The 13,882-nt window shown below is 40.5% G+C and overlaps 3 protein-coding genes across 7 annotated transcripts in view; 2 read left to right on the forward strand and 1 right to left on the reverse strand.

The window, feature by feature from the left end:
• Positions 1-13,882, reverse strand: part of commd10 (COMM domain containing 10) — a 721,199-nt gene that overhangs the window by 358,241 nt on the left and 349,076 nt on the right. The window lies entirely within an intron of this gene.
• ubox5 (U-box domain containing 5) lies at positions 160-8,028 on the forward strand. Of its 5 annotated transcripts, none has more exons than XM_044026025.1 (8): positions 160-448; positions 1,202-1,265; positions 2,260-2,361; positions 2,940-3,682; positions 4,256-4,887; positions 4,980-5,168; positions 6,306-6,542; positions 7,092-8,028. In XM_044026025.1, the coding sequence occupies exons 2-7, from the start codon at positions 1,212-1,214 to the stop codon at positions 6,524-6,526; spliced, it is 1,941 nt and encodes a 646-aa protein (XP_043881960.1). In that variant the 5' UTR covers positions 160-448; positions 1,202-1,211; the 3' UTR covers positions 6,527-6,542; positions 7,092-8,028. The 5 variants fall into 5 exon arrangements, with proteins under 5 accessions (XP_043881960.1, XP_043881961.1, XP_043881957.1 ...); XM_044026026.1 differs by having other exon boundaries at positions 7,843-8,028; XM_044026024.1 differs by having other exon boundaries at positions 162-228; positions 397-448; positions 6,306-8,028.
• On the forward strand, positions 8,326-9,832 carry LOC122769503 (arginine vasopressin). Its single transcript, XM_044026062.1, has 3 exons — positions 8,326-8,445; positions 8,995-9,199; positions 9,285-9,832. The coding sequence occupies exons 1-3, from the start codon at positions 8,326-8,328 to the stop codon at positions 9,419-9,421; spliced, it is 462 nt and encodes a 153-aa protein (XP_043881997.1). The 3' UTR covers positions 9,422-9,832.

Genomic DNA, 13,882 nt, shown 5'->3' on the forward strand with positions numbered 1-13,882 from the left:
TGAAAATGTTTACATTCTACTAGGCTGTATATGAGAATATAGGGTAATGGCTACCCTGTACCAGCGGGGGGCAGCATTACGCTCTTTTGCGAACAGCCTACTGAAACCCTATAAGAAGAAGAATTGGGGAATTTTGCAAATACAAACATGTGGGACGTCTTTCCTCGGCTTCCGTACGATAACTAGCATATGTATGGCTAGCAGTTATTAGCTTACTCCCCACTATCAGTGAGTATAAATATATGTCAATTCACAATGAAACAGCGTCCGTGAATATTTAACAACAAACGACAGTCACACTTTGCTTTGAAGTTATTGTGTGAGCGTTAATGCACATGTGACGCACAGAGCGAACAACGTTTTATCGGTAAGTGAACATTTGTTTGTTACCAACAGTAGAAGTTTCCCGCAGCTGAGAAAGACACTCTGCTTATTATCACAATTTAAGGTAAAAAAAATTGTTATTGTTTTTACTGTTATTTGGTGCCTAATAGCTGATAAATTCCCACTTTGTCAGATGTGATGAGTATCATATGTGTGTATGTAGAACCAGCCACTGTTTGAAATATTTGAATAATCTCCACAAGTGACTGATTTTCTCAACTATTACATTTTAATTATCATCAGAACTGGTCAAATGTTAAAAGAAAAAGTAATTACAGCTCATGGCATTAATGAAGAAATAGCTGGTTGATGTTATCATGTAGAAATTGTATGCCATGGTTATCTATCAATAAATCGGTATACAACGTAAATTGCCTCAACCCAACCTGAGATATTTTTTGTCAACAGTAACATAAAAAATATAATTTTACTTATGTTTAATTTAAGTTGCCAGAAAAATCTGCTATGTCAGTGCTAGTGTCATAGTGTTGAATGGACGTAAGTTTGCCTCTTGTATTGTAGTGTGTTGTATTACTACTAACTGCCCAGATGACGAAAGCAAATAAAGGTTACCATCACTAGCTTTAAAAAAATGTACCGTCTTTAATGTACCATTGAAAATTGTCAATGACAAGAGAGTGAGTCAGTGTGTGAAGGTCATTTTGTTATGAGGGTAGAGGTTTTGTGAATTAAAGGGTTAGCTTGTTGTTAAGCACAACAAATTGTATAAACAAGGTTCTTGATTTTTGCCTTGACCTCTGAGTTTAAAGGTGACTTCAGGTTATTGTTCTAAAACCAATGTGTGTCTTCCTCACAGGTTGGAGAATATGGTTGTCAATCTGTGTTTGCCACAGTTTCATACAACGGTCCATTGCAACAAGGTGCGATTTATTTCAATGACTTATCAAGGAACTATAAGTTTTTTCTCGATGTTTTCCCTTACATTTTTAAACACATTTGAGTGCTAAACTGAAGCAACATCTTGGTATTTATTAGAAATTAAAATATGTCAAAAGACAACTGTTATTTCTACACTAATTTCATGTCTTAAGCACCAAGTACACCACATTATTCTACTTTGAATACATAATGAAAAGGTTCAGTATAAAAAACAGAAAAATCCAAGTACATGGACCGGGCATAGTGTGTCATGGAGGTGGAGGGAAAAGATGTGAAAATGAAGAAGCAAAGCGACAAAATGGTGCGTGGGAGACTGAATCACAGCTGACCTTGTCATGTTCCTCTTATTGGTATTTGCTAATCTGATCATGGCTGTATTTTCTCCAGTTTGAGGGAAGAAGGTCGTCTTACTCTTTCAAAAGAAAATATTTTTATACCCCATTTCTACGTCATCCCTGCAGTTAGCATCACTCCCATTCTTCTATGTTATATTTATGTATATTATTTCTAAAAGAAACTAAAAATACTTGTTTTTAGTTGAGTATGATTTAATTATGCTGTTTTCACTCACTCCATTCCAAGCCCATCAAACTTGAAATATAGTTAAAATTGTTAATATGTTTTGTGGCACATTAATTATACCATACTCAACACATACTTAAAAGTAATTTGCAAGTTAACATTAATCAGAATTTTAACACGCAATATTTAACGAGTACATTTGACTGGCTCATGAGGTTTGCCATGTATTGCCAGATAAAGCTACACACCAATTCTCTATGACGTTAACACTTGTGATGACTAATTTGCTCATTTATAAGAACATCGTTGATGCGTATGCTGACATTTTCTCAAAAGTTTACTGACTCCCATGTTGAATTTTGTCAATCACAGACAAAAAATTCTGCAAAATTCTTTTTGTTGTTGTCTTTAAGGTTAAACTTATACTAAAACGAAATTATTTTTCAACTGCAGCTGTGTGCAGATGGCTATGATGTAACAAACCTTGTGTCAGATGACCCTGCCCTTCGGAGGCGAGGCTTCAAGCTTGAGTACTTTTTACGTCCACCTGTTCAGGTAATAAGACTTTGTCCCACTTGGTTCAGCATAACCGTGTGTGGGTTTAATATTTGTCATACGGACTGATTTAAAGTGGTTAAACATTTTGCCCAATTTCCCAGGTTTAGCAACATAGGTTGAGTAGTTCTAAAGCAATTACTTTTTTACGATTATTAATTGTTATCTATTTTGATAACCGATTAATCGGTTTAAACAAAGTTTTCAGATTTTTCAGCTTCTTAAATGTGAATATGTTCTGGTTTCTTGCTCCATATAACAAATAAATCATTAAAGCTGAATATTATTGGTTTGTGGACAAAACAATACATTTGACAACATCATCATTTCCAGGTTTGAAAGACACTCAACTTTCATTAATTAATTAATCAGGAGAATAATCGACAAATTAATCCATCATGCAAATAATAGTTACTTGCAGCCCTAATGTTGAGGTAACAATTTGATAAAATATTGTAGCTACTGTGAAGAACACATTTTATAATGTCAGACTGTTAAATTAAAGGCATTGCGCTTAGAAGACATCATTCCCTATACATTAATAAAGCATCATCCAAATTTTCCTTCATTCCTCTCAGGTGACGTTGACGTTTGGCTTCCGGGTAGAGCTGAGCAGGGTGGATGTGGAACTGTGGCCCTGGGGTATGGACCGAGGTCAGACCAGCAAGAGACTGGAGATCAGCACCTGCTCTGATCCGTTACCTTCCCACAGTTTTGAACAAGGCTGCAAAGAAGGTCAGCAAAAGCCACAAATGCAGATGCGAGTAAAGAACCAGAATAGAAGAGGTCAAGACTATGACCATGATCACCGCAGTAATAGCCACCTTTGGAGTCTTCAGGCCCAGCAGTGGGGTCAGGAGTCTGAGCATCAACATAGGCAGTCGGTTAAAGAGCGGCCAAGAACAAATGCTGAATCCAGCCAGCCTGAGCCAGAGTTTAGATTGGTTGGCCGTTGTGAACTTAGAGAAGAAACGCAAGTCTGTTTTTCACATTCAAAGTGTAGACCCCGGCCCCCGTTCCTCTCCCCACCTCCCCCACAGCCTGTGAACTGTCAACAACAGGAGCTATGGAGTCGGGGTCAGCTTTCGTTGGGCGCAGTGACGCAGCTACGTGTAACTGTGCCATTTGGTGGTGCGGCATCTGCTCTGGGGTTCAAGGCTTTGTCTGTTTGGGGACAACCGTCTCGCTGCTGTTCTGCAGAGGAAGTAGAGGGGATTAAAGTGGTGCATGAGGCCAGTAATGGACCACTTCCACAACCTGTGCTTTTTGACCCTTCTGCCAGACAAACCAAACCACCACTTCAAGCAGACACACCTCAAAGGTATGTTTGGAAAGAATACCTACAGTTTTATCTTTCTTGTTGTAAACAATAGTGTTTAAAGCTGCTGTGTTTTGTTGTTGTTGATGTTATTATTATTCTGCCTCTGTTTGGTCTTTTGTGAAGAGAAACCATGTAATATTATTCGTATGGTGTATTCGTCATCTTTAAACAGTGTCCGTTAGGCAAAGCTGTATCCCGTCAAAACTGTTGAACTACTACGTTTTTTTGAGGAGCAGAATTCTCTTGTGGAACTTGAGGGTGCTTTTCATGTTTTTAAGTAATACTTCGACCTGTTTGCAGCCATCTCGCCTTACAAGTGCAATATTGCTGCTGCCTCCTTTTATCTGTAGCATAAAACAAAACTATGTATGAGGAATGTTACTGATGAGCTTTAACACCGCTAGACCGCTAGAGTCATGTGGAGTTGATCAGCTAATCTCAGCAAGAAAATAAAAAGATTCACACAAGCATTTCATGTGTGTAACTTTGTATTTAAAAGTTACACACTACATTTTACAAATTATTTAAAAAATCTATGTTTTCTCACAATAATAACTGGTGCACATTTGTCAGCTTTTTGTCCTGCAGTCGTCCTGTGCCAGAAGAGTTCCTGGACCCATTAACCCAGGAGATAATGACACTGCCTATGCTGCTGCCAGGTGGTGTATCAGTGGACAACAGCACTCTTGAGGAGTACCAGAAGAGGGAAGCCACTTGGGGTAGACCCCCAAACGATCCCTTCACTGGTGTCCCGTTCACTTCGACCTCCCAGCCTCTACCTAATCCCCAACTGAAAACCCGTATTGATCATTTCATCCTGCAGAGTGGGGAGGTGAGGAGGGACGGGATGTTGGGAGGGCGAGGGGATGGAGAGAATCCACAAGCTTCAAGACTTGTAGCTTCTAGGGTTGACAGACCGTCCCAGAAATCGCAAGTTCTTGGTCAAGACTCAATAAACAACACTGCTGTTCAAAATAATGTTGTTTCTAGAAACTTGGAGAGCCCAACACAAGTAAAAGACACAGAATTAGGGGAGTCATCAGATGCTGGTAATCGTAAGACTGACTCACAGCCTCTTTCTAAAGGTAATAAATCAGAGATGAATCAAAAGAAGAAACGGAATTTAAGTACAATTCCTAATGATGCCACAGAAGAGAATCAACTACTACCTCAAATAAAAAGACCAAGAAATTATGCAGTTTCGGGTGAGTATGATATTTTTAGAGGAAAAACCCTCATGTGTGTGGAAACATTTTCCTAGACGATTTCTGAATGTCACTCCTTCACAACACTACAGAAGCCCCCAGCTGCAGCTCCCATGAGCAGCGTTTGTCAGCCAGCCTGGATGAAGCCCTCTTCTCCGCACTTAAGGGTCGACCCTCCTTCACCTCAAACCTGCCCCATCAAAGACGGGTTACTCCCGACTCGGAAACTCCGCTCACTACACAGCAGTGCCACAGATCAGGCACTTCAAACATCTTTACAAGTAGGATTTGCATAGATAACGGTACTTTTTTTGTATTTTTTAAGATATAGTTCCTGTTCAACACTGCACTGCTCTCAGGGATGTTTTCTGAAAGTTGGTAAAGTTAACTTCCTCTCTGTTGCTCCTCATGTCACCTAATAAGTGTGTGGTGAGAAAGGGCATTGATTTGTAGCCTGACTTTGTGTAGTTCTCTCTCCTGAATGATGAAGTTTTTGTGGGATTCTCAAAAATATTTACTTTCAGACAATTGAGTCAATCATCACACACTCAGAATATAGAGCTATTTCATCATTTTCACCAACTATATAAACACACCTGAGCAAAAAGTACTCAATGTCTGAAATCTGGTCAGTCTATTTTGTGACTTCTGCACAGTTATCGCTACGTTATATCGCTACTAAAAATGTGATATAAAATTAATCATAACTTTGACTCAACAACACATTAGACAAGAAACATACCCTGAGTATGTGACCTATAAACACACACCCCCAGGATGTCCATATAAGGAGTTGTGTATCAATTTACCATGGGTGCGCCTGTGGTCAAGATCTGTGCTGCATGAACACTAAGGGTTAACCATATTTTAAAAGTATTTTCACTGACACCAACATTGACTTGGTTTTTAAACAGGTGTGCCTCACTAAGTGGCACCAGGTGTCATTGGTTTTCATTTTTATTGAAAAAGATTTAAATGTTTGCAATATACGGAGAAAATAATTGTTGAGATAAAAAAAATGCATGTAGTCTTCTCAAACTCCTTGACATATTTTTCACAAGCGTCATTTTTGCAACCGGAAATTCACAGACATCACGCTTTATCATCTGTTTTCCTCTAAAAAGAATTGACATGATGTGCTAGAGAAGAAGATGTGAAACAATGTTAACAGTTAAAAATCAAGTGAGAAGTAGGCTAAAGGTCTCATAAACTGCTACTTCCATCCTACACCTTGAGCGTTACTGAGCGTTAAGAGAAATGCAGAAACATTTGAAAAATGAAAAAGAAAATTGTTTTCTAATAAAGAATTGTGAAATCCCTCTATAGCGTATAATAAAGTACCGTGCAGTGTTTTGACTTCACGTACATTAATGTCCGATTTAACACAAATTTCTGTCCTTTCGCATATTTTTGGCCAGGTGAGAGGACATGCTCGGCGTGCTCCTGTTCCGTCTCCGCTTACTCCGCGTCGACATCGCCCATCTATCGCCTGACCTGTGCTCATTTGCTCTGCCGCGCCTGCCTACGGAGGCAAACGCATCCTCTGAACTCTGTCAGCACAGCAACATCCAATCACATCTCGTGTCCCACCTGTCAAAGCTCTACCCCACGCAGTGACATCACGCGTGTGCACAATTGATGGATGCCGCGGAAAGGTAAAGGTACCATCAATCGCCAAAGGAAAGATTTTTTTGTTCAACCTTTTGAGTTGAATTATTGAGCACATATTTCTCACTGTTTTTGTGTTTTGTATTGTTGCCGTCCATGTGTGTTTTGAGCACTTGTGGTCTAACAATGAACTGTACTTTATTCTTATGAGTTACAACATCACATTACTCAGGCCGAACAGGCTTTTCAAGTCCACAGCTGGACTGAAAGCAAAGACCTTAACAAAATTCTTGCTTAGAAAACCATGTTAAAAAAAACATTCTTGAGAAAGGTTCTCCGCCTACTCACCGTGCTCAATTGATATTGTTCATCTTGTTGGAGCCTTGGGTCTGCAGCCTGTATTGTTGATCCTGGATGTGTAGATGGATGAGAATCCACAAAGAAAAGGCCAAGGGAAGAACGCACTGAGAGCAAGAGGCCAAAAAGAATAAATGTGGAAATTTAGTCGACTCAAGGCTGCATGATCATTGTGAGGAAACGGGGTAATGGTTTGCTGATCAGCTGAGGCCATTCATTTCTCTTCTTTCCTCCTGTAGGCAGACATTGCAATGAAAAGGACGCCCTGGAACTGACTGTGTGTTTATTAAACTGTATATTCTACCATGAATTCCCACAATTGCAGGTGTCTGTCATATACAGCATTTACTGTCCTATCGGTGTCTTTGCTCACAGTTTGCACAAAAGGGTTAAACAAAGCAAAGTCATGAGTATGGAGAGGGAGTACGGTGTTTATTAAGCTTTATGGTCACAAGCGGCATCATTCAAATGTTCTGTTTCCCTGACAACATTAAGCTTAACCAAGGTCGTGATCCTATATCCGCTCAACAAGAGGTGTTCTGCATGTGAAATAGGGACATTGGCTTCACTGTTACAGCAACAAGTTGGAGACCAATCACTTAAATGGCACTAAAACTGGGGAAAAGTGATATTAACTACTGTTTCCCATCTTCTAATTTGATAAACACTCACAATAGACCCTGTGGTTACATGTAAAAGGTTAATTTCCTCTCTAATACATGTAGGAAATGTATAGTACAGTCCACTATTTGTCTTTATTAAACGAGTAGTTGTGAATGCCTCAGTGCTAATTAAAACAAGGCCTTCATATCTCGACCTGTGGCCCCTGATGTTCCATCTTGCCTTTTAATTATGCATTTGTTAATGAGCATCACAACAGCTTAATGGGACAAATACGAATCTACGAATGTTGCAGGACCGCGCAGAATAATAAACTGGGAATATGATATGTTTATTTGAAATGCTAATTGTGTTTTTGCTCATTTATAGATTTTAATTAGAGCTGGAGGAGGATACCATGATGCCGGCACAGCCATGAAATACAGGCTCGCGTGTGCACATGTTGCATTAAATCGAATTAGTTGTCCACAAACTCCAATTAAGTCTTTTTTTATTGTTGTGCGCCTCTCTTCCTCAGCGCAGACTGTGATTATTCATAAAAGTTGTGTGAACACATGAGGATCATCATCGTCTCTCATTGCTGTTGTTCTTGTGTACATTTGTTTGATGGCACACTTCTGATGCAGAGACACATCTGCCGCGACCTCTCGCTCGCCAGGTGTCCTTCGCGCGCCCGCCCGCCCGCGCGCGTGTGTTTGTGTGGATTGGAACGGCACGACACTGACGTCAGACTAATACGAGAGTGTCAGTCGCTTTGTCGCGTCCATGTCCGTCCGCTTATAAGTGAGGAGGGCACCGCGACATCAGTCAGACATCCAGCCAGGCGGAGGACACACAGGTTATCCAGCAGCCATGAATCGCTCCTTGTTCCCGCTGTGCGTCCTGGGACTGCTCGCCCTCTCCTCCGCCTGTTACATCCAGAACTGCCCCCGAGGAGGGAAGCGAGCGCTGCCGGAGAATGGCATCAGACAGGTGAGATCTTTTTGCTTTATTATTACATTTTAACTATGTAAAGTAAGGAAATTCAACTTAAATTTTACGTTTTTCAGAACTAATGAATTGAATGCTTAGAAATCGAAAATTGAAATATCCAATGTGAAAATGAAAAAATCTGTAAAATCATTCTGAACTGCCGAAGAAACGTTGTCTTTAAATACAGTTTATTACAGTGTGAGAGGAGTAAGTGTGCAGCTTCTAATAATTTACTGGCCATTTTGCTGGTAAAGACCACGATAAAAGCCAAACTTTTTTTTTCTGAGAAGTACACAATTAGATAAACACGTTTATATGTTAAATTATTAAAGTTAATAACCATTATAAACCAGTTAAACATGTAAATATACAGTAGATAAACCATGTTAAACAGTATTTAATAAACTGCTTTCAGGCTAATTCAGTGTGCGTTACCAATAGTGACAATAATGAATATATAACAAAATGCTCTGTTCAAAGTTTGGATGATGGCAAAATAAATGTCTGGGTTTTATAGAGCCTGATTCACATCACCGTCTTCTCCTTCAGTGTATGCCATGTGGCCCCGGAGACAGGGGCCGCTGCTTTGGCCCCAGTATCTGCTGTGGAGACGGCCTGGGCTGCCTGCTGGGCTCCTCGGAAACAGCTCACTGTGTGGAGGAGAACTACCTGCTGACCCCCTGCCAGGCAGGAGGGAGACCTTGTGGAGCAGAGGGAGGACGCTGTGCTGCTTCAGGTCTCTGCTGCAACTCAGGTACAGTCTCCAGTATGTGTTTTACATGTTCGGATGAGCGTCCAGGTCCATGTACACAGGTGTCAATAACATTTCCTTTTCCCAGAGAGCTGTGCTGTGGACACTGACTGTCTGGGTGACTCCGTGGCTTCAGATCCAGGCCATGGTTCAGCAGGACGCTCGCCCACAGAGCTGCTGCTCCGCCTGCTGCATGTGACCAGCAGAGGACAGACTGAGTACTGATGGAGGCTTCTCTGCTCCTCAGGGGCCACAGAAATCAACAGAAATCAATCCACTATTCCACTATAAACCTTGACATTTCAAACCTTGAACCAATAAAATACCAAGTCCCTCTTGACCCCGTTCTGCTGTGCTAATTTAGTTTGGAGAGCTAACGTCAAACTTAAAACATTAGACTTTGTGTTTGCTCCCTAACGTAGAAATGTATATACTAATGCACATACTGTAAACAAAAATCAAGTATGGCATCGCCATAAACTCTGTAAATAAGTCATACACTGGAGATTAACACCAGAAACAGACGCCTGTGTATGACAGGTAAATAACAATGAAAATGAAAGAAACAATACAGACTGCGTCCTTCTCTGGTTTCTGTTCTGTTTATCCCCAGCTTGTGTGTATGTGTATGTGTGAGTAGCAGGAATGCATTGTTGCATACCACATGTATCTTATTACAAGGATTTTTGGCCACACGTGTTTGTGGGCAGACTTTCATCATATTTTCTGGAAATAAAGGTAGAGCAAAAGGAAGAAACGAAGTGTTGATGTGGATCTGAATTGAAGTACAGTATAGATTGTTCTGAAGTTTTAATTTTTACTTAAGGCTCTGATTGTGTAGTTGACTATTGGGGCCAGGTCTAATGAAGAAATGCTTTCTCTAAATACTTAGAAAAAACCTACGGCAGCAGTCGACCTGAGTGCTGTACAGAAGGGGCTATGTCCAAAAATACATAACTAGATGAGAATAAAAACAATAAAATTACAGTAATCAGTAAAAACAATAAAACATACAATTTGCATGTGCTCATTTATGAAAGGCCAGAGAGAAGTGGGTTTTAAGGGAGGAATAAAAAGTCTCTAGGGTCTGAGAGGTTCTAATATAGAGGGGGTGACCATTGCAGAGTCTGGGGGCAGCCGCAGCAAAGGCCCTGTCACCTCTCCACTTTAGTCTGGGTTTAGGAACCTTCAGCAGCTGGTTGGTCAGAGGACCTCAAGGCTCTCGTTGGGGTGTGATGACACATGCAGGAGCTCAGAAAGTGGCAGCGTTTTGAATGAACTGAAGGCGGTTGAGAGAGGATTGGTCCAAGACAATAATCTAATCTAGTCGATTTGTGATTTATGATTTATATGTTTATTTCGGTCATGACAGTTAGATCACTCATCACACATCATCGTAGTGTAGTTCACACAATACACATAACCGAAAGGGAAAGCGGGAGAAGCAAACGCTTATCTAGTCCCGCCCCCATTATCCACAGAATACATATTGTTATCATACAATACATAATTATTCTTTTCTTATGACATTTTGACAAAAGCATGTTTCAGCATCAGGTAGCACTCAGAGATGTAGTCTCGCTCTAGACAGTCAATCAGACTCCATATATTTCGTCGACTTGTTGCCTGGCATGTTCAGCTTCACAAAAGTCACAAAATGATCCATCAATAGAGGTCAATTCATCAGGTTAACTATAACTTGGATGGTGTGAGAGCCTGTTTCGTTTTTTTTTTTTAGGATTCGTGTTCTCCTCCTGGAGCTTTTTGACTTCCATTGTCACTCCCTCCTACTTCTCCCCTGAATTCAGTCATGCTTTCCTTGATCTCCTCTCTTATCACCTTCATGTCAGCTCTCATCGCCTCCATTCCTTCGTTCATAGCTTCCAGCATTTGATCAGTTTTATTTTTCGCCCTTTTCTTCTCACTTGTTTTTCTCTCTATTAATCCCACGTGCTCGAGGGTTGTGGAGATGTCGGAGCGCAGCCCAACCATGGCCCTCCGTGTTATTGCGCTTTCCACCTTCTCATTGATCAACTCATTGATCAACTCATTGATCAACTCATTTCCGATCTTTCTCAGTTTCCGGTATTGCAGGAACATACCACATCCCAAGGAGAGCATTCCGATCATCATGAATGTGAATACACATCCTCGACATCCTCTACATCCAGTGCGGCAAGGCACACGACTTTCCACTTATCCCATCCGTCCTGAATGTAGCCAGCCATGAAGGTCCCATCTGGGCAACTAGGTTCACCAGAACCTGCACTTCTTGTTGAGAACACTCTGTCGATCGCATTCAGTGACCAGCTTCGCGGTTCCATCTTGGATCAATTGTTTCTCCATAGTGACTCGATTCACAGGGGCAGCTAAGTACTTCTCATGTGTTGACATTTGTGCTTATCAATGTCAGCTGTTGTTTGGGTACATTCGCTTCTTGTTTTTGTTTGGTTACGTTTGCTTCCACTGCCGTTCCCCCACGGTGTCTACAGATTTCTGTCCCTGACCTTTGTCATACTTTCCTTCTGGGTCATTCTGTATTGATTAATAGTCATCTCTACATACTTCTCTTTAAATACGCTCAGTTTTGCTGATTTTTTCATCTCCTCATCCAGATTATTCCCCTGTCTGACCCCCGTGACCGATACGGTAAAGGATTTTAATGTAGCTCTTATCCGTCTCTGCCTGAACCTCATGTTCCCTCTTAGATTGTGTCCCTCCCCTCTGGTCAGGAATAATATCTGTAGATTGTGAGGGAGGTTTTTGTTAGCAGCCCTGTAAATCATCTGTACTGTGCGGTATTTTATTAAGTCATATAATTTGAGTATTTTTGATTTGATACATTTTGTATGTTCTCTGTAACTGACATAGTGTAGAATTCTCAAGGCTCTTTTTTGGAGTATAAACAGGGCATAAGTAGTGGTTTTGTAAGTGTGTCCCCAGACCTCTGTACAGTATTGCAGGTGTGGAGAGACTAATGCGCAGTACAACAAGTATAGTGCCTTCTGGTTTAATAGGTTTTGTGCCCTCCAAAGTATGGACACACTCCTGGTCAGCTTACCTTTCAAGTGTCTGGTGTGTGGCCTCCAACTTAAAGCCCACATAGACCGGAAGCTCCAATTAACGCTGCGTTTGTGTGTGTATCTGCGTCATTACCTCGTTTATGAAACCCTAAAGTTTCGAGAGCGTCAGTGAGGAGATATTTTGATCGGCTCGTTTGCAGCGATTAGGAGGTTTTTAATCATGAAAACAAGTTAATATATGTAAGTAGACCTCCATAGCTAACATATATGTGTGATACAAGCATTCAGTGTCACCTTTAACATGTCATCAATAATCACTCCCAGCATTTTGTACTCACTAAGCCTTTCGATGTCCACTGCATTAACTTGTATGTTAATACTAGACTTACGGCCTTTTTTCCCATACAGCATATATTTAATTTTCTCAAAATTTAGTGATAGTTTACTCCACAGAGTCCGTTAAAGCTAGCGCCGTCGAGTGGTTTCTTCTGAATCCATATTGGCTATCGTATAGCAGATTGTGTTTGTTAATGAAGTTGTCTAGCCTGTTGTTAAATAGTTTTGACTGTTCTGGTCTGTAATTAGCACATTCGTGTATGTCCCCTTTCTTGAACAATAGCACTACTTTTGCCACTTTCATTTTGGTGTCTAATCTCTCTGTCCTTCACTGGGGTGAGAAACATTGTGCTGGGGTTTGTGTCTCTGTCCTTATCAAAGTGGTCCCAGTGAAGGAGTGAGACAAAGTTCTTGACAAAGAATTCATTAAATCTTTCTGCTATGATTTCCTTGTTATCTTACTTCGTGTTATTGTCCTTGAAGTATAGAGGGTAGCTAGGTTTTGTGTTTTTGTTTTTGATCACATCATTTAGAATGTCCCATAGTTTTTTAGTATAGCTCGTGTTTTCATAGTATTCTTTCTTGCAATCATTTAGGATGCTATTTAGTTTGTTCCTGTATCGTTTGTATGTCATTTCTGACTGTTCCGTCCTTACTCTCATGTATTGTCTATACAGGGTGTTTTTCTTCTTGCAGGCATTTATCAATGTTTTTGTTAGCCATGGTTTCCCCTCCTTATTCTGATTTGTGTGTCTTTTCTTTACAGGACAGTGTCTATTATACAGTGTTTTAAATATTTGCAAAAAGGAATCGTAAGCTGGTGCTCTGTAAACACAGCTTAGCACTATATTTCTGCCTTTCGTCACACAGATGTCAATTGTCAATTAAGTGTTCAACAGCTTCAGACATATTATGTACAATCTCATACTCGATGTTACTGTCAATGAACGGGGCCACTCCTCCCCACCTTTGTTTCTTCTGTTAACATAGACAAGTTTGTATCCATCCAGGCAAAAATCTGCGCCTTTACCTTCATTAATCCACGTTTCCGACACCGCAATGATGTTGAAAGCATTTTTGAAGTGTCGATCTTAGAAAAATAGGACTTGGTCTTGGTTAAGACGCAGACTTAGAAAAAGCTTGTTCTTACAACAGCACTGACCTGCTTGTCAAATTTAGGAGAAAACATTTTGAAATTTCACGACTCAAGGTATTTGAAGGTCTATAACTGCCTCTAAAAATGCCTTTTGTCAATGAAGTGGTGAAATTATTCTATTTCAGACTCAGTTTTGACAATTTCAAGGAAACCAATGGTTGCACAATGTAC

The sequence above is a fragment of the Solea senegalensis genome, linkage group LG5 (genome assembly GCF_019176455.1).
Source record: "Solea senegalensis isolate Sse05_10M linkage group LG5, IFAPA_SoseM_1, whole genome shotgun sequence".
Lineage (NCBI taxonomy): Eukaryota > Metazoa > Chordata > Actinopteri > Pleuronectiformes > Soleidae > Solea > Solea senegalensis.